We start from the raw sequence: 20,979 nt of genomic DNA, 5'->3' as shown, positions 1-20,979 counted from the left end.
ACTTACATTTTATACATTTTACTAAATACAGTCTGCAGTTAATTTTTTATCACGTGGCCAGTTGAGTCAGTCATTGCCTAAGGAGTTTATATTTTTTCTTTTTAACCAGATCTGGCACAAACAGTTTATTTTGGGGAAACTTTAAAATGAGACATGTATGAAAAAGTGATTTTGATGAAATCTCACAGTTTTAAGTTTCAGTTTGGTTAATTTTAAAGACAGAACAACATGTCACTCAAGATTATTGTATGGTCTGGAAACATTTTGTCTTTCCAGTTTTTGGCTGATAAATGGTGTCATTTTATGATTTTTTTGATTCATATATTTGGATAGAAACAAAAAAAATGCGTCAAATCAAAGATTACTCCTGAATGCTTTGTGTGCAGCTATGCATCACTTTCCGAACAAAATGTTCACATGTGCCTCAAAGCTGGAAGCTGCTATTTAGATCAAGGTGGAGTTTTCTGTAAAGACATGAAATCATTCAAATGGTGCAGAAAAACTTTGACAGTTCAGGAATTCTCTGCTGGATGTAGTCAAGCGTGCTTCCTTCAGCAGTTTTGTCTGAGTTAAAAGTTCTTAAAATAATGGTTTCTACCTCATATTAAAGTTCTTGTCTTAGGATTTTCAATCTTAGGTTTCAGTAATGTCAGTTCTAAGCAGGAGCAGCTGATTGTCTCACTGGGCTCCGAGTCACCGCTCAGTCCTCAGAGCAGAGTTTCTTCCTGTACACTCGTCCCTCTTGGGTGGTCCCACACCAGTATGAGGACATGGGCCTCCAGTCTGCCGCTGACATCTCCCACACTATGGTGGCGCTGTAGCCTCCCTCAGACTTCATCCACGGCCCCTCAGCGCCCGTTGATGTCATCGGCGTGTCATCAAGCCACCACAGGACTCGCTGCACAGGTGAGTTTAGACCGCTGAGGAGGCAGACCAGGAGGTGTGGAGATCCAGGATCCTGAGAGACCCGAACTGATGATAAAATCTGAATAGTAGGACCATCAGAGGAGCCTGAGGATGGAGGAGATTTTAGTGTTTTCCCATATTTGAAACTGAACTGGGAGAAACTGGGAAAATTGGAGAAACTGTGTATGTATACAGGATGATTTTGACCCATTTCCAAACTTTTTTTTATAGGTAAATTCCTCAAGAAATCAGTGGCAAACAGTTGCTTTGTGGGATCTCTCAGAGTTCAATCCTTGATAGATAGATAGATAGATAGATAGATAGATAGATAGATAGATAGATAGATAGATAGATAGATAGATAGATAGATAGATAGATAGATAGATAGATAGATAGATAGATAGATAGATAGATAGATAGATAGATAGATAGATAGATAGATAGATAGATAGATAGATAGATCCTTTCATAATCCTTTGCAGGAAATTACAGTGCCACAGCAGTTTCAGAACAGACATAACACCACACATTTCCTCAAATAACTTCCATGCATAATAAGTTAAAAAGAAACAATCAGTATATTAACATATCTAATATCTAATATATTAAATCATTTACTCATGTCCTGTTCTTTTTTTTTTTTTTTTTTTTTTACAATTTTGAGGTACATAAAAAATTCAATCAAAGATCAAAGATTGGAGAACTCAAAACAGATCAGAACTGGGGTTTTTTTCTTGACTCTCCCATTAATCATATGACACACATTTATCTGTTGTCCTTGTAATAACATTTTATATAAAGTAGTTCAAATTATCTCCACCTGTAGCAGCTACAACACTAACATGCTGCTGACACATTAATGCTTCACTGTAAATAATCTAGTGAACTTAAACATAATAATGCATCAGTCAAAGAGAGCAAACCAGAACTTTTACTGCAATACTTTAACAACAATTTTCTGCTATGTATTTGACTGAAGTAGGATTTTTCATGCAGGATTTTTACTTGTAATGGAGTACTGTTACAATGCTGTATTGGTACTTTTAGTGAAAACACTTCTTCTGGTTACCAGGTAGTTTTAGGATTGATTTTAATTATTTATTTAGCATTTTTACAGCCTCAGTAGGTCTGACTTTGAGCTGAATCTCAGATATTTAACCCCATCAATGCCATTCCACTTCTTGAAGTCCAAAAAAGTGTGGACTGAAAAACAAACAAGATTAATCTTTTGCAGTAAGAAGTCTTTACTTTGGATTGCCCCTTCTGTGATTTTTTTTTAACTAAATGGTCATAATTTTATGTTGTGATTGTAATGGTTCTGTTTTTATAACCTATTTTAATATGCTATAGTTATTTCCTGGTTAGAAATATCTAGTTTTATATCCCTGTTCTGGAAATATGCTCTCCAAACAAAGTTTTATCATCACTATTATTAGTAATGTAGTAGATGAAGAAGATGCCATTGAATGCTGTGAAGACATTTGAGGCTGAGCTGCTAGTTGACATTTCAGAGGACGCTATACTCTACCTGCTGTCCTGTTTGGAAGACGATGATAATCATCTTCATCACATCCAACTGTTTCTTTACGGACGTCCACCAGCAGATGAGTCCCGGTGCTGAAAACCATCGAGAAGGAGACAGACTGTCTGCTGGGTGACGAGGAAACAGTCCAACAGCTACAACAGGAGACACACTGTCATTACAACCAGTGAAAGCAGAGAATATGCTGATAAATCAGGGTGTTAAAGGAGCAGTTAGTCATTTTCTGTGGAGTCTCACCTCAGGAGGAAGATAAAGGTCACTGCTGTGTTCATCCTGAAGACTTCTGTTCCAGACAACCAAGTTCAAGTCCTGAAGCCAGATTCAGTTAACTTTGAGTTAAAATAACATTAAGCATTTTTTAAACTTAATTTAAGGTCCTCCTCATTAATATTAATAATCTCAGTTTTTACTCAAATAGAAGTCATTATAGGAAGAATTGTAGCCAGAATTTAAAGTTCTATTAATTCAATTTTATCATAAATACAGCCTTTAATTAAAAATCATATGAACTGTGTTGTTATGTCTTATTAAATACAAATACAATTCTTATAATGTTATTTATTGTACCTTAAAAAAATGCTCAAATAGTACATATTTGCAACTAACTTAAATGACCATTACTTAAGGTTTTGTCCTAAATAAAAGTACAGATGTTGTTGGTTTCCTAACTTTAGAGTAATTTTTGCTGGAGGGTTGTTTTTAAAAAAAAAAAAAAAAAAAAGATTTTACTTTTTTAATTTAGGCTTCATCAGTTATTGTAAGGATAGTTTTAGCCCAAATAAATGTGCTTCAACATCTCTAAGTTATTTTAATTACCGGTCCCCATAGTGATGGCTTTATCTAATAGAAAAGTCATTTAATTTAGTTTTTAAACTTTAAATAATAATAATAATGGTTATTGTAAACTAAAGTCCTTAAGAGGATAGTTTTAGAGCTTTAAACAAGTTTCCTATAATAATGTAAATATATGCTTTCAACGGATTTGAAAGTACACATTATGATGCTGTTTTACTACAAATAAAGGTCCAGTCATGTAGATTTTTCCCTCAAATAAAAAATGTGATAATGACAGTTTTATCTTAAGTAAAACTCCTGGTAAAGAGGCTTCTCATAAAATACGTACAAGTCTTGTCTAATGATTTTTTTTACCTGAGGCCGGCGTGTAGCTGTAGTTTCTCCTGGCAGCTCACAGATCTCCTGTGTGCTAACACTCCTCAGCAGGAAATGTTTTCACTGTCTGGAAAACAGAAACTTGAGAAACTATCAGAGCAGAACACCAGCAGTCTCCAGAGGAGACACACTGCTCTGGGATCAGATCGACCGTTGCTTCAGTCGGTTGGTGAAGAACAGAAAAACAGGAAATTTTCTTTTTCGTGTTGTTGATCCCTGTTAAACTGTCAGATCCTCTCATGTACACAAACATTCTGTTCTTATGTGTTAAGAAACTAAATATTTCCTCAAATAGAGAGAATATAAAACATCCCATTCCTATACAAAGTCTGATTATTATATCTATCTTCACTGATCTTTACAAATTCTTCAAATATTCTAAATCACTTCCTTTGTTTAAAGTACCCATGTAATGTAGTGTACTTAACAGTGTTTTTTTTTTTTTGGTGAAATCTGATGCTAATTGTTTAATTTCTCACTTTTGTCCAGTAAAAGTGAACAAGGAGTTGTTTTTATGTTTACTGTAAACTATAAGATGCATAGTACATCAGAGAAATGGAGAAAGTCATGTTATAATAAAGAGAGCATATTTTAACAACATACGCTGGCTTGATGAGAAGTTCCACAATAAACTGAGATAAAGTGATTGGTAAATATCATTGATAGTTTCTCATAAAGCTCAGTAATCGTCTTCATAATTTCAAAATAAATAAAAAAAACAACAAAAACCAAACATCTTGTTAAGATTAAATGGATCCCTGGTATTCTTCTTAACATTTACTTTTAGTAATGTTGTGTTTCAAAAATGATAGAACCTGAAAAATTTGTGCAGATTAAATTTTGTAAAATATTTTCTTAATTTTGATATTTGTATTTGTAATATCTGATTGTCTTAATATTTGTTTTATAATCCATCAACAGTGTTTTATTGTTTATTTTTATTATTATTATTATTATTATTAGTATTAATAATAATAATAATAATAATAATAATAATAATAATAATAATAATAATAATAATAATAATAATAATAATAATAATAATAATAATAATAATAATAATAATAATAATAATATACCAATAATTTATTTTAATTATTTATTTAGCATTTTTACAGCCTTGATAAGTCTGACTTTGAGCTGAATCTCAGGTATTTAACCCCATCAATGCCATTTTTTTTAACCTTATTAATAATAATAATAGGGCTGCATAGTAGCGTAGTGGTTAGCACTTTCGCCTTGCAGCAAGAAGGTCCCTGGTTCGCGTCCCGGCTTTCCCGGGATCTTTCTGCATGGAGTTTGCATGTTCTCCCTGTGCATGCGTGGGTTCTCTCCGGGTACTCCGGCTTCCTCCCACAGTCCAAAAATATGCTGAGGTTAATTGATCATTCTAAATTGCCCGTAGGTGTGAATGTGAAAGTGATTGTTTGTCTTTGTATGTGGCCCTGCGACAGACTGGTGACCTGTCTAGGGTGTCCCCTGCCTTCGCCTGAGTCAGCTGGGATAGACTCCAGCCCCCCCTACGACCCTAGTGAGGATTAAGCGGTGTATAGATAATGGATGGATGGATAATAATAATAATAATAATAATAATAATAATAATAATAATAATAATAATAATAATAATAATAACAACAACAACAACAACAACAACAACAACAACAACAACAACAACAACAATAATAACAATAACAATAACAATAACAATAACAATAACAATAATAATAATCTATTTTTAAAAATATTCTCATCTAAAGTGCATAGTGATATAGTGATAATATACACTCACTGGCCATTTTATTAGGTACACTTTGCCTTCAGAACTGCCTGAATTCTTCATGCCATACTTTCAACAAGGTGTTGGAAACATTCCTCAGAGATCTTATTTCACATTGACATGTTAACATCACACAGTTGCTGCAGACTTGTCGGCTGCACATCTATGATGCCCATCTCCTGTTCCACCACATCCCAAAGGTTCTATTGGATTGAGATCTGGAGACTGTGGAGACCACTGGAGTACAGTGAACTCATTGTCATGTTCAAGAAACCAGTTTGAGATGATGTGAGCTTTGTGACATGGTGCATTATCCTGCAGGAAGTAGCCATCAGAAGATGGGTACACTGTGGTCATAAAGGGATGGACATAGTTACCAACAATACTGAGGTAGGCTGTGGTGTTAAAACCATGCTCAATTGGTACTAAGGGGGCCAAAGTGTGCCACACGGTCACATCACCACCAGCAGCCTGAACCCTTTGTACAAGGCAGGATGGATCCATGCTTTCATGTTGTTTATGCCAAATTCTGACCATCTGAACGTCGCAGCTGAAATAGAGACTCATCAGACCAGGCAACGTTTTTCCAATCTTCTGTTGTCCAGTTTTGGTGAGCCTGTGAGGATTGTAGCTTCAGTTTCCTGTTCTTAGCTGACAGGAGTGGCACCCGGTGTGGTCTTCTGCTGCTGTATCTTCTTCACACTTGGACATGTTGTGCATTCCGAGATGGACTTAGATTGGTTGTAATGAGTGGTTATCTGAGTTACTGTTCCCTTTCTATCATCTCCAACCAGTCTGCCCATTCTACTCTGACCTCTCACATCAGCAAGGCATTTTCATCCACAGAGCTGCTGCTCACTGGATATTTTCTGTTTGTGGACTATTTTTATAAACCCTAGAGATGGCCGTGTCTGAAAATCCCAGTATATCAGCAGTTTGTGAAATACTCAGACCAGCCTGTCTGGTCACCAACAACCATGCCATGTTCAAAGTCACTTAAATCCCCTTTCTACCCCATTCTGATGCTCGGTTTGAAGTTGTCTTGACCAGGTCTACATGCCTAAATGTACTGATTTGTGACCATAGGCTGATTAGTAATCTGTGTTAACAAGCAATTCAACAGGTGTACTTAATAAAGTGACCAGTGAGTGAGGGTGTTTGAACTGGTGCTAACGGTCCAGTGTGCTCTCTCTGTTAATGTGAGTTTGTCAGAGGACAGAGGAAGACCCTAACATTAACCAAGAGGTCAGTCGCTTTGAGGCCGATCACAAAACTGGCTACAGTCAGTTAAAAACCGGGGGAGTTTCTGGGGATGCTACTGTTAACATGTAGCATGTTGTTGGCGGTGAGCTAACAAGCAAATCACAGAGAAGGAACATCTCATGCAGAAAACAAGGATGGACTTTCAAAAAAACGTAAGAATGAGACTTCCTGTGTATTTTTATGTCATGTCTGTCTGTTAGCTCTGTGTTTCTTTACATTCAGACCTCAGTGCTCTTAGTTGCTAATGTTTGTATACTGTGCACTGGCAAAGTGACGTTTTTTTCTAGACATTATTTCTTCGGTGGTGAATTAAAGAACACAGGACAGTTAAGTGCTTTTAAGGTGACATCTCTAAAATTTAATTTTTAATGATGTGGGCAAAAATTATTATTATTTTTTTTTTTTTTACTTAATTCTAAATGAACCTTTAAACATGTCTCCCAAGCTGAGTGTCAGTGTCAAAACAAAGATGGCGGTGTTACAGGTGTAGTAGTTACCGTTTTGACAGCTGGAAGCATGTAAATACTTAACATACAGGAATCATCTAGGATGCAACTAACAACTTTTCAGTTACAAAATCAGGATTTTTGTGTCAGGATTATATGTGAGCACAGAGAGCAGGAGACAAGTACATAGATGTAAAGTGTCTCCTTTGTGTTTTCTCTTCAGGAATTTGTACATTATGCTGTGCTGATGTGGTCTGCACTCCATAATTTGCACAGTTTACAAAAACCACGTTTTTGTTCCGAGATTTGAAGTCCTCCCTGACATTCAAAATCTTGTGTCTTTAGAAACTTTTACAATAAACCAAATTGATCTTTACTGCAGCCTCAGTTGTCCAAAACTGTAGCTATGAGTGCAGCCAAGAAATGACATTTGTATTGTGATACTGAAGAAAAACCTTTGTTTTAATGAATTGAAGTTTTAAAAAATGTTAAATGCATTTTTATTATCAAAGTCATCAATTATGCTGACTAACTGCCATAACTCTGTCTACTCAGTTCATTCTGATGGGCTGAACTCTGAACAACAATCACCAGACAATGACTACCAGTAAAAGTGGAAACCCAACAACATGGATGGAAAATAAATCCATCACTAGCCAGTGTTTAGAAGAGTCTATAAAGATTCTGTGGAAATTATCAAAACAGTGACAAGAACTTTTAAAGGTTTCAGGTTTCAAATATTTTCAGATAATTAACTTTTAGAAAAACTACTGGCTAGTAATGTGAGTAGATTGTAACAAACTGGGGCTTAAAAAAATCCAACAGTACTTACACAGTTTTAAAGTAGAAATAATGTAGAAAAATGTACATTTTTATTAAACCACTACATGAACTGACAAGGTAAGTACAGTATGAGAGTTGTCTTTGACAGCGATTAATGTTCAGCTCTTTAGTGACACCCATGAAGAGGTACATTTACCCAAGGGGCAACTTTTGCAGTAAGAATTTAAAAGATTATACTGGAGCTTAACTTAAACAACAACAAAAAAGACTTGATTTTAATATATACACACATTTTAATACTTGAACACTACATGCGGTGTAAAGAGAAGTTTAATTGAACTAGTGGATTTAGTAATATATTCAGTTGTAATGAATAAACAGCTGATATCAAAACAACAAGTTCTTGAACAGCTAAAAATAATGCCTAAATGTGTGAATGAAAATAGCTCAGATTAGTGAATAAATGCTAGAAACAAGTTGCTAAAGTAACAAATTAACAGTGAAAAGGCTGAAAGTTGTAGATCTTAATGATTTAAATTCAACTCAGGTCACAATAAACTTTGAACTAAATGTGTTAAATGAACAAACGTCAGGTACATTTATTGAACTGTGTCATATTATACAGGTGTTTGTATAGTCACAGTTACACAGTTACTCTTCTATCCTACTCTGAAATAGAATTGGAAATAAAAATCAGTGGATCTAAACCTACAATTAAATGAGCCTGAACAGACTCTAAACTGAAACCAGTTCAGTGTGGACTAACAGACCAGCAGCAGACCCAGAGTCTGGCATTATTCCTCCCGGAGGATCTGTGGTGTTGGTTCCTTGTTGTGCTCGTCGCCTTGGCTGATCCCACAGTAGTAAACCGCTGAGTCGCTCTGCTGGGAGCCTCGCAGTAGCAGTGAGCCGTCGGCTGCAGCCGACACTTTATCAGGACCAACGCCGTCGCCGTACCTCACATTAGAGCCATCAGAGGACCTGAGGGTCAGAAGCAGCTGTGGCCCCTGTCCTGCTGCCTTCCTGTACCAGCTGAGGGTGGAGCGGGCAGTCGGGGCAGCTGTGGTGGTGGTGGTGGTGGTGGTGGTGGTGGTGGAGGCATTGGAGGTGTTCATCAAGGGGCACTGCAGGATGGCATCCTCACCCACACTCACTTGGACGGTGGAGGTCGGCAGAGTGGCCGCATGGTGATGGAAACCTCAAAAACAACAATATAGAAAAAAAAGAAAACTTTATTTTCACTAGAAATACACAAAAACGCTGTGCAATACATTATGACAAATAAAGTCAACAAAACTAGACTGTAGTAACAATGACAAATAGGTAAATGGTTTTATGGAAGTGGAAATTATGTGATGAGAAATACATTTATTGAAAGAGGAAATATTGAGATGGAATGTATTAATTCATGACAGTAAGGGTCAACATAATGAGGAACAAGACAAAAGGAAGAAGAAGAAGTGAAAGATCAAATTCATGAGCTAAAAGGTTAAACTTGTGCGAGAAAAAATGCAAAATTATGACATTAAAATTAAAAATAAAGAGGTAAAAGGTCACAATCACGAGATTAAAGGTCAGAAACTGGAATCTGCTAGAAGAAAGGTCAGTTTTAAGATCAAAAGTCCAAATTATCAAAAGTCAGTGTAATGATATAAAAACTTAAAAAGGTCTAAATTATAAAGTGATAATAGAAGGTTGTGTTTTTGCATTAGCGCAGCTATTTGGAAAGAAATTATTTTCTTTATCAGTTAGTCTAAATGATTTGTTTTGTTGTGTCTGACCAAGTCCAAAGCCCAGATATTCAGGTAACTGATAGTAAATAGGAAAAGTGGACATCTTTAATGTCCTATGTGTTTTTGTCTTTTTTCCTTTCTTTCTTGTCAGCCTGTTACTTTACACGTTTATAATTTTATGCAGACATTGCAGTTCGAATATTTTAATCCTCCAGACAGGAGGCTTTATTTTGAAAGGAATTTCACCATGAAATCCCTCCAAATTGGCCTAAAATGACAAACGGCTCTTCAGCCTGTTGACAGCTTCCCCATTTAATAAGCAGTTTAAACATTGGTCGGTTAGTGAGGTGTAAATTTCAAAGACAGAGAGCAGACTCACCGTGGAGAGCGAGGACGATCACCCAGAGCAGCACAGACGCCATCATCAACTGACTGAGCAAACTCATCCTGCTGCTGGTGTTAATGAAACCAACAGAGCGTTTCAGTCAAAACAACACTAACGGACATACAACATGTGGCCAAAAGTATATGGACACTGCATCTGTCTTTCCTGATTTGGGCTCCCTATCTCTCATAGGGGAAAACCACAGTACCAGTACACAGCACCTTGTCTTAGGGCTGGACCATATAGTTGAGAAGTTCCGTATGACCGAACATGGTCCAGGGTGGGTGCACACTTGGAGTTTGTTCATGGGGCCAAACGTTGTGTTTTTGTTACTTCCTTCCACGTGTCAAGTTTACATTTGATGTGTTTAAGTGAAACTTATGGCATACTTTTCTTGTTGCTATTCATGAAGTGTCCATCACCACTGTGTATCGATGTTGTTGTCACACAGGCCTACGTACAATTACTATATTATCAAAATGGTTATTGGTTCATATTTTGTTTACTGATTAACTGCAGCTGGAGACTTTATTTTATTCTATAGCTGTAACAGCTAATTTAAATACATTCATCTGCTGATTGTTTGATCTTTTGTTTTAGAAAACTGCATGAAAAGGCTAAATCAATGCAGCAATGCTGTTATAGTTCAGTATTTTCCTTGTTGCTAGTGTGTTTTGAAAAACTTCGACTGATATTCTTTTGTTCAAGCCTGGGTAAATTTTGGATAAAATAACTGTTGACTTTTTTGTGTTTGATGAGAACATTTTATATATTTATACACCCAGACACTTTTTTGTGTTTGTTGTTCAAAACCTTTACAATTAAGTAGAAAGTACTCTTCATCTAGTGTGCTTTTTTAGTTGCATAATTATCAAGACATATTACTGAACAAAATATATATATTTTTGTAAAGTTAATTCAATTCAATTTTATTTATATAGCGCCAATTACAGGTCAAATTGTCTCAAGACGCTTTACAGAACCCATATGCCTGAACCCCCAGAGCAAGTCCTGAGGTGACATTGGCAAGAAAAACACCCTTTTAACGGGAAGTTAGTATTTAATAAACTTCTGCTCCAAAGTGTTGAGCTGTTGGAGATTATAGGTGTAGAGACTGTGACCTGTCAGCAGGGGGCGTTGGTAGTCTCATACTGACTCATTATTGGTCTGATGAGGAAATTATGTGATAATGAGGCGTTCCAGCCTTATGGGGGCGCTAAAGTCAACGCAGATGTCTGCAGAAAAAATAACTTGTTTAAATCTGCAGATCTGTGCAAGAAGTTCTGCAGAGAGTTAAAGAGTTGAGCACAGATGAATCACCAGAGCCTCGCTGCTCAGTTGCAGACTGTATTTCACTCACTGTTGCAACACTGACATGATGGATTCCTGTGTTAAATTGAACCAGATCATCTCTTTCAGTGATGCTCCAGTATCAGCAGTCTCGTCGTAACATTGTGATGAAGAAATGCTCACAACATAAAACTTTGAACCTTAAATAAATGTGACCAATCTGAGAGTAAGTTCTCTGTAGGGCTAGTAGTTTGAGACACTTTCTTTGGTGTTTTTTCAAATCAAAAATTCCAGATAATTGTTCACTCCTAATCCTTAAATGTGAAGACTTGCTGAATTTTTTTGGCTATGAATATCTGAATAATCGAAAAATATTTGGGTTTTGGACAGTTAGTTGAGCTAAAAAAAAAAAGTACAGCTATTTTCTTTCTTCCTTTCTTTCTTTATTACAATTTTCTAACATTTTATAGACACAACACTGAACAGACGTATCCCTCCCCACTGACTTACTGACTGTGCATGAAAGTACGTGTGATTAGTACACGTACAGTAAAGATTTGTTAAAAGCAATGAATTTGTATTTTATTATTCAAGCCATATTTTTTGGCACTTGGTAGAACCTCATTGAGAGAGAGCCAAAAATTCTGTTATGCAGGAAGACCCCTGCATAATATTTTGACAAAAAGACTTCCTCAAAGCATACTTTTATTTCAAGCAGCAAAATGCAAATTGTCCAGAGTATCTGTTCAACAGCAGTAAACAGCTGTGAATCTCCGAAGTCAGTATTAGATTATATATTAATATATATGTTGGTACTGCCAGCTGTTCACTGAAGATTACTCTGAATGTGGACACGTGTGGAATGTGGTCTCTGTAAATTACATTCATGGATTATAGTTATTGATGCATTGTATATTTGTCAAATTAATGTAGCAGCTGGTAAATCCGATTTAACTACTTTACATCATTTGCGTAGCTTGTGAATTGCTACTTATGGATCAAATCTGAATGTATAAAATTCTATCATTATTATTTTATGAATTATTTAACAAATTTTTTTAATTTTCAAATTTATCAGATCAAAATTATCAAGTAGAAATATAAAGTTGTAGAAAGGTGAGAATACTCAAGCAAAGTACACTAGATTTTAGAGTTGGTTTTGAGTCGGTAGTTTTGAAGTGATGTAAACATAGCTCTGACTCTTGCATCAGTTTTCTCACACAGATTGGTTATTTTGACACCCTTATTAATAATTGACAAAGCAAGATAAGACCTCATTGATCCCAGAGGGGAAATTCACGTGTTACAGCAGCCTAGAGACATTGAAAGAGGTCAGAAAAACAGGTAAATTGCCATTTGTATAAGATGAATAACATAAGTATAATAAAACAAAATGGTTGAAATTTCAAATACAACATATGCATTGCCCTTAATGTGTAAGCTATTGGAGGAAAGGCATGCAACTCTCATGATTTGGAACTATGAGGTTTAAATAATATTTCCTATGTACACAAAACAACAGTGAACATGTCAGTGATATATAAGCATCTCTACTATAGGTAACAGTATATGGCCGTAAAAATCAAGTACTCTGACATAAATAGAGCAGGAATCAAAGTGAATAATTGTCTGCAATTGTCCTTCCTATTTACACTAGATTGTGTTTATTTTGTTGCGCTAATAAATGTTATTAGTTTGTTAGCTCCTGCTTCTAATGCTTGCATTACGGTTCATATTGTTTCCTACCTTGGCTGGACGTCACTACAGCTCACCTCCGACCTCACTTGAACTCACAGCTGTGTTTGGAGAGAGGAAGCTGGGTCAGAGGTCTGTCGGCTGTTCAAGCTAAAAGCAGCACATTTAAAAATGGAGGAGTGTTTTCTCTCCTGTTCCTTAATATTTTTTAGTTATTTATATCATCACTGTGTCTGGAAAGTGATAATAAACAGTTTCCTGCTGGGTCATTCAGCAGTTTATGAAGGTTTGAAGGCTTCAGAGATGTAGAAGCAGAATGTTCAAGTCAAGAGCCTGCATCACATACAGTGTTTCTGAAGCAATTTGATTGATGTTGTACACAGCTGAATTCCATCAGAGTTGCTGTATGAATCAGCTTCTCCAGTCTTGACTTTATGCCACAGTGCATTCTTCAGCCGGCTAAATTCATAAATGTAAACGTCTCACCCCTCCAAACTAAAACACGGCTTTTCTCCCCTAAAAATGGAGCTTTGTAGAGATGCTGTTTCAGTATTCTTACTTACTGGATTTAGACTTAAGGTATAAGTCTGCTATTTCTGCCGCCTTCTCCTCCCTATTACTGCCTATGTGTCCAAATCCTCTACAAGAAACAATAATAACCTCCGAACAGCTACCTTCACACTAAAAATTTCAAGTTTTACTGAATGTTTGGATCTTGGATTGTGCAATAAGACAGTTCCATTGTCTTGATTTGTTTATCTCTTTCGTGTGAATTATCCACTTCAGTGACAGTTCTCACCTCACTGCATGCAAAACAATTCCCTCGCACCATCCTTGTACTATCATACCAGTGACAGAAACACGAGGACTGTAGTGTCCAGGGGAAATGGTTGGTTGATATGCCGCTGGTCCGTGTACGGATCTGGTAATTGGATTTTCCGTTCTGAAACGGGTATTGAAAAACAAAAAACGAGTGGTTATTTGATTTTCGTTTTAAAATACAAAAATTAAAATTGAAATACAAGGCATTTTTCCTTTTCATGATCGAAAAGGGATATACGACATTTTAAAAATGCTTTCATTTTCATTTTATATTTAGAATAACAAGAAAGTAAAATCAGTAAGGGACAGAAACGATAAAAGGTCGTTTTTTTTATTTTCTGAGACCGGAAGTGGTCATCAGCAAGTGTGGAGCCAAACGACAACAAGAGTCTCAGAGGGCGGAGCCAGAGAGCAGCGATGGTCAGACCGTAGATACATGGTCGGCACGTCTGGTAGCGTCTCTGGCTGCTGTTGAGCTTGTTTTTGGAGTAAAACACGGTAAGAAGATAAATACTTCTAACCAGTAGCGTTGTTTTTTTGTACGTTAAGTCAGCGACTTGTGAAGAGTTGTGTTTTGTCGTGTTTGAGCAGTTGGTCCGGACGCGTTAGCTAGCTAAGCGGCTAAGTTAGCTAGCGGGCTAATTAACACAGGTGGCTAACTTACCACTGAACACCTGTGTTAGTTGCTGACGCAGCTGTCCTCATTATTAGAAGGAACTTCTCAGCCTGTATTTCTCTGCTGTGTATTTTAGCTTTTAAAAAAGTTATTTTACTTTCAGGTTAACTGAAACCCATTGAGCTGCACTGAAGTTTAACATTCAGCTGGTTTGAAATAAACCGCGCTTAACTGAACATTGCGCAACACTACCTCTCCGAATCTCCATAATTTCATTAAATTTCTTCTCTCTTCCACTGCTCAAGTTCAATCCAGTATATAAAGTGACATTAATAGTGAATAAACTAACAACCAGTCATTGTATTTATTTATTACTGCATGTATTTGTAGTAAAACATGAGTCGAAATATCCTACTTTTGGATCTAGAACTGCACAAGCCGTTCATTTTCAGTCACCTGATGAGTTAAACTCCCCTTTTTATGTGAGGTTAAAGCAGAAAGTCTGAGTTAACAAAGAAAGTTGTTTATAATTTGCGATACCTGTTAGCTCTGACTGAGGCTTTAGTTTTTGTTGAGCTGATTTACACGTAGAAACTTTGTTCAGGAAGATTTCTCAGTAGGTCAGAGGACAGGCTGCTTTTTACCCAACCTTGTAAGAGAATGTCTGTCAATGCTTTCAGCAGAATTTAGAAACACAACACTTCCTAAACAGATATTTTGAGGCTGTGAGGTTGAACGTTTGAGAGTATATCAGTGTGTTTGTTTGTGGTCTTTCTGTTTCTAAGTGGAAGCTGAATTAGTGAGGATGACTCCTGCTCCTGTCATCTCTAAGCTCCTCACACATCTTTACCTGCACATGAGGAAAATCACTCCTGTAGAACGCAGGTATGTTTGTCATTATTATAAAAAGATGTTGCCTGGTGTGCTGTCAGAAACCCATTATACAGAGTCAGGCAAAATAATGTTTACACACATCAGGAAAAGAAAAACTTACATAAATATTCCAATACCAAATTTATTCAGACATCATGAGATTAATAAAAGTTATCTTTGGCCTCTACAATTACAAGAGGTGCTCAAAGTGGTGGCCACTGGCTTCCAGACATTTCTGTTGTGTTGTAGACGTCACTTGTTGATGCTCCATTCATGAGGGTAATGCCATCTGTTGGGAAAACATTGTACAACAGGACACAGAGTTATCGTGATTTGATCAAACTTAGAAAGAGGTATCTATGTGTAGAAGTACTTATACAAATGAAATATTTATTAAAGTTTTTCTTTTCCTGCTGTGTGTACATTATTTTGGCTGACTCTGTGAACTTAATGAGAACAAAACTGTCATTTAATTGTTGCTTTGAAAGCTTCTTTAGTGAAAACCAGCTGGTGTTCTGCTTTGAAACAAACTGCTGTTGAGGTCTGTGTTTTTAGGTTTAACCCCACAGTTTCTGAATGAACTGATAGTTTTTTTTTCCTGATCAATGTGGACGTTATAATTGATGGTAACATTTACAGATCATGTAATCAGCATGACAATATAACAGTCTAACATTCTGACCACCTGACTAATACTGTGTTGGTCCCTTTATGCTGCTAAAACTCCTCTGACCCAGTGGTTCATCAGAACCTCTGGGGATGTCCTGTGGATTCTGTGGATCCTGTGGGTTGCAGGGTGGGTCCTACCTAGACCAGGCTGATCCTGGACCATCCCACAGATGCTCAGTCAGATCTGGATGTGGGGAGTGTGGAACCCAGGTGAACAGCTTAGCTCTGTCGTGTTCCTCAGACCACTCCTGAACTGTTTTAATTTGTCCTGCTGAGGGAGGCAGCTGGCATCAAGGACTGCTGTTGCCATGGAGACTAGGGGGTTGTTTGTCCTGCAGTGTTTAGGTGGTGGTACATGTCAAACATCCACATGAACGTCAAGGTTTCCCAGCAGAACGTTACATTAGAACAAGATGATGGATGTTGTTCTCTTCAGCTGTCAGTGGTCAGAATGTTGTGGCTGATTGGTGGATCTGTCTGCCTTTACTCTGACATCCAGAGTTATACAAAAGTGTAGTATGTGTGCAGTGCAGAAGACATTTACTTTATTGTATGCAGTTTTTTTTTTTTTTTTTTTTTAAGGGAGAGCATTTTTTTTATCCACCTGAAGAAGACCTAATCTTTCCCTTCAAAGGATAGTTAATTGTTACTATGGCTTCCATAGTGGTCCCATCAGAGAAAATCATATCCATATACAGATTTTTATTAATTCCAGGGCTGGTTCAGTAAAGATTATAATAATAACTACATCAGATAATTCTTGGTCGCAGTTGGAATTTTGCAGACTGAGAGATGGTTGAGAAGGTTTGCAGTTCTTGTTTTAGCAAAATATGTTATAATAGAAGATCTTTATTGTCATTGTACATGAAATTATCTGCAAACCAGCAAAGTGTATCAGTCTGAGGTATCTAAAAATAAATAAGAAAAATGCTTCTAAAGCCAATAATAAACAGAATATTTTGAGAGAATGTTCAAAAAGGAAAGAAAAGCTCCATTCTCACTCCTCTCAGGATAAACTGTTATTAAAATTGACTTTAAATTTAGCTTCAACACAAGATAAAAACATTTACTTTCATTACTGATATTGTCAAGTTTTAATAACATTCCTGCTACTTTTATAAAGTGATGAAAGTGAATAAATTGTATTTCTGTGATCTGTGTTTGATCTCTGTCTTTTCTCCTGTCATACAGATGTTCAGAGGGAGACGATGCCACATCTGGTCCAGCTGATGGAAGGTCTTGAAGTTCTCTGACTGGCCTCGACTGAAGATGGTCGTCTCACTGGATTTAAGGTTCAGAAGCTCAGTAACAAACTCTACCAATGAGCCAACAGGGAAGCTTTAGGTTTATTAAATGTTGCTATGAAGGTATGGCTGTTTTTCTTTGTGAATGCAATGTGCTCCAACTGAAACTTGAATTAGAACTTAGAAGTAAATCCTTCCATCTGAAAGGATCTAGTTGCATTAATAACCTCATAACATTTTAATTTTTATTCCAGTCTTGGCTAGAAATAGAATCTCTGTATTGATTCAGGTAAAAACTGAACTTCACAGCATGTTGGAGCAAAACAACCAGATGAAAACTGTGATGGTGTTGGATTGTCAGACCGTAATGTTGCAGCTCAAAGCAGCTTTTCTAGCTCAGTTCATTCTGACATTCAGCTATGAATCAACACAGCAGATGGTGATCCATGCTGTGGAAGTCTCACATCTCCTGATTTAATGGAGCTGCTTTGCACTTTTTACACTGTTTATTCACCAACACTTTATTTAATAAAAGTCCCATCTAGTTTTTATGAGGAAAGTGATGTTTTAATTTCTCTGTGAATAACTGCAGTCTAATGCAACAGCTGGAGTTGTAACATCTGTCCTGATATTGATCATGAAGTATTGATCAGAATACTTATGGTCAGCAGTCATCCCTGAAGTTTTACATTAAAATCTTTACTTGTGTTGTGAACTTTGGTAAGAAGCAGAAATGTTAGCATTGCCATGGATACATGAGTATTAAATTCTGCAGTCCAGTTCCAGAATGTGGAGGAATTTAGTCTCACAATCACAGACAACAAATATTATCTGAAAGTCGGGCTATTGTTGTTTATCAGCACAATACAAAAAGATTGTTAGAAATATTCCAGTTAAGACTCTAGAATATCATGATTTATGTAAATTTACCTCAATAATATGAATGTTCAGGTTAAGATTGTACAGTGATATTTATTATGTAAGTTTAGCTGATTGAAGTTTATGGCTCTGCACTACAATATTATTTAAATTGATATCATTATTATAATATTTAGGGTCAGACCCTACAGTATTGAGATTAAGAAATCAAATATTCTATAAAATGTAAATACACTGAACTCATTTGGATATATTTAAGTGAGACTCTACAATATTATTTGACACAAATCTATCTAAATCAAAATTTTAACCATTTTTACTCCAAACATTTACTGGACTGATTTAAATATTAAAATCACTCCTTTCTAATCCTCTGCTGTACGTTCAAACCTGAGGCCTTAAATAGAAACACACAAGTATCTGTTTGAAGGAACTTCTGCAGAGTCCTGGTTCCAGAACATGATGATAGAATTATAGACAAACTTTAACAAAAGCTGCCTGAGAGTTTACAGGTTTTTGTTAGATTTCTTCAGTAATTTAATGAGAGTTATCAGCAAAAATCAAGTGTTCATTTGATGAACTTCATTTCCTAAAACATCCAGAATTGGAGCTCATATCTTTGGCAGCTGTAAAGTTTCTGCTCCTTCAAAGTTTACAACACAATGAATTAATTCCTAAAACACTCTCAATGCTGGAGAGTGTTTGTGATGCTGAAGCAGTGACCAGTTTTTCTGTTTCTTCTCTGGAGATGCACAATGAGGGACGTCTGCAGAGACTGAGAAAGAGTCTCACCACATCCTTACATGAGGAAAAAGACTTTATTGAAGACTACAATGAGAAAAACTATCCAGACAGCAGACGGCTGCATTCAAGGTGAGCTCTGAACATTTGATCTGGAACAGGAATTCAATAACAGCAGCATGAGCTTCATTTCAGTCTGTAGCTGCTGAATTCATGGATGAATCATCTGGCACTAGAGAGGAAGACCATCAAACATCCATGTCAGCTGATGGAGGTCCAAGAGTCTCACCAAGCAAACAACCTACAGAGTGAAGACCTCAAATCTGATTGGACGGCCTCCTATTCAGCCACATGTGTGAACAAATGCCTCGAAGCTGATTTGTTTTCTAAAATAAATCTAGTTTGAGTCCTAATCTATGCCTGTGTGTTTGCTTCTTTACACCGCTGTTAACAGTTTAGGCTGTTAGATTGTTCCAGATAAGACAAGTACAAGATTCTTCAGAGCCGTTCTACCACGATCCTGACAGGAAGAACTCCAACAGCTACTGAATGTTCCTGTGGTCCCCTCAAGGCTACAGGAGGAGCCCTACGAGGACGAGCCGGTCCACCTGATGGCGGCCAGTCGCTGCGGTTCAAAGCCAACACCGACTACGTGGACTTCTACTGGACCACACGGAGGCCTTCAAACCGGACCAACAAGTTCAGCGACTCCCCGACTCGTGGGTCTGAGGACGCCCCCGAGCCTCGGTCCAGCCGGCCTCCTGTCTGTGGGTGTTTGAGTGCTGAGAGGTTTGTGGATGCATGTGAACATGTCTGTGTTGAAACAGCAGCTTTGGACTCAGTAACGCTGGGAAAAACCAAGAGCTCCTTTATTTGTGACTTCCACTAAAAAACTGATGAAAATAAGTTTGCCAGGGTTCTGACTGATAACAGATTATTAAATAATGAAAATAATCCTTTAAACAATCCTTTTAGGTCTACATTTCCTTTACACTGACTTCTTGGTATATGTACAAGTATTTTGGGTGGAATATACCATTAAGCCCAATGTTCAAGGGTTCTTCTGGGAATATACCATTAAACCAACCTTTTAGGTAAATGTTCCAGGATGGGTAGAATATACCATCAGATAAACCTTTTAGGTCTACATTGGAAGATTTTAGAGTAGAATATTACTCCAAACCATCCTTTAGGTCTACATTTAAGGTGGAATACTCCTTTACACCAAGATTTTTTGGTCTACATTGAAGGATTTTAGGTGGAATATTCCTTTGAACGAACATTTTAAGTTTATGTTCAAGGATGTTGGGTGGAATATACCATCAGGCCAACCTCCAAGGTCTACAGTAGTGAATTTTAGGTGGAATATACCATTAAACTCACCTTTTAGGTCTACATTGGAGGATTTTAGGTGGAATTTTCTTCCAAACCGTCTTTTAGTCTACATGTAAGGATGTTTAGGATGGTATATTCTTCCAAACCAACTTCTCAGGTCTACATTTCAGGTGGAGTATTCCTCCATACTAACTTTTTTGGTCTACATTGAAGGATTTTTTCTAAACCACCCTTTCGGGTCTATATTTGAGGTTTTAGGTGGAATATTCCTTTTAACCAGCCCCTCAGGTCTCTTTGAGGATTTTGGATGGAATACTCGGTTAAACCAACATTTTAGGTGCATGTCCAAGGATTTTTGGTGGAATGTTCCTTTAAGGTGGATGTGTGAGGACCTTGTAGGTGGAATACTTCCTGAAACCAACCTTTTAGGTCAACATTCAAAGATTTAAGGTGGAATATTCCTTTAAACCAACCTAAATTTCATGTTTTGATCATTATCAAGAGAGAAACCTCAATCCAGACTCCTCATAATGACGTTTGAGATTTATGCTGCTGTTATTTGTTTAGTCCAGACTAAATGACAGAAATCCACAACTGTAATTTTATTTCAGGACTCGGTTATTAAATATCAAAACAATCCATGTGACTCTAAAAACTCAACAGCTTTACAAACTCTAAGATTAAACTCTCCACAAGGATCCAAAATAAGTTGGACTTCTACATGAGAGCTTCAATTATTCTTCATCTACTTCTTGAAAAGTTTGGTCAATAAAAAAGACAAAAACTAATATTTTCAGCTGAACTAAAGA

General features: G+C 36.8%; 1 protein-coding gene and 1 long non-coding RNA gene across 3 annotated transcripts; one reads left to right on the top strand and one right to left on the bottom strand.

Annotated features, from left to right (window-relative positions):
• Positions 1-7,955: 7,955 nt before the first annotated feature.
• Positions 7,956-10,131, bottom strand: sid1 (secreted immunoglobulin domain 1). The gene is made up of 2 exons (XM_035953447.2): positions 10,001-10,131; positions 7,956-9,086 (listed from the first exon to the last, which is right to left on the bottom strand). The coding sequence occupies exons 1-2, from the start codon at positions 10,065-10,067 to the stop codon at positions 8,683-8,685; spliced, it is 471 nt and encodes a 156-aa protein (XP_035809340.2). The 5' UTR covers positions 10,068-10,131; the 3' UTR covers positions 7,956-8,682.
• A 4,098-nt stretch (positions 10,132-14,229) lies between these two features.
• LOC129350001 (uncharacterized) lies at positions 14,230-19,248 on the top strand. Of its 2 annotated transcripts, XR_008603190.1 has the most exons (4): positions 14,230-14,311; positions 15,215-15,314; positions 17,163-17,263; positions 18,843-19,248. It is a non-coding gene; the product is annotated as an uncharacterized LOC129350001 (long non-coding RNA). The 2 variants fall into 2 exon arrangements; XR_008603189.1 differs by having other exon boundaries at positions 17,163-19,248.
• The last annotated feature ends 1,731 nt before the right edge of the window (positions 19,249-20,979 follow it).

The sequence above is a fragment of the Amphiprion ocellaris genome, chromosome 2, assembly GCF_022539595.1.
Source record: "Amphiprion ocellaris isolate individual 3 ecotype Okinawa chromosome 2, ASM2253959v1, whole genome shotgun sequence".
NCBI lineage: Eukaryota > Metazoa > Chordata > Actinopteri > Pomacentridae > Amphiprion > Amphiprion ocellaris.
Note: the sequence above shows the minus strand (reverse complement) of the source record. Positions and strands in the feature narration are given on the sequence as shown.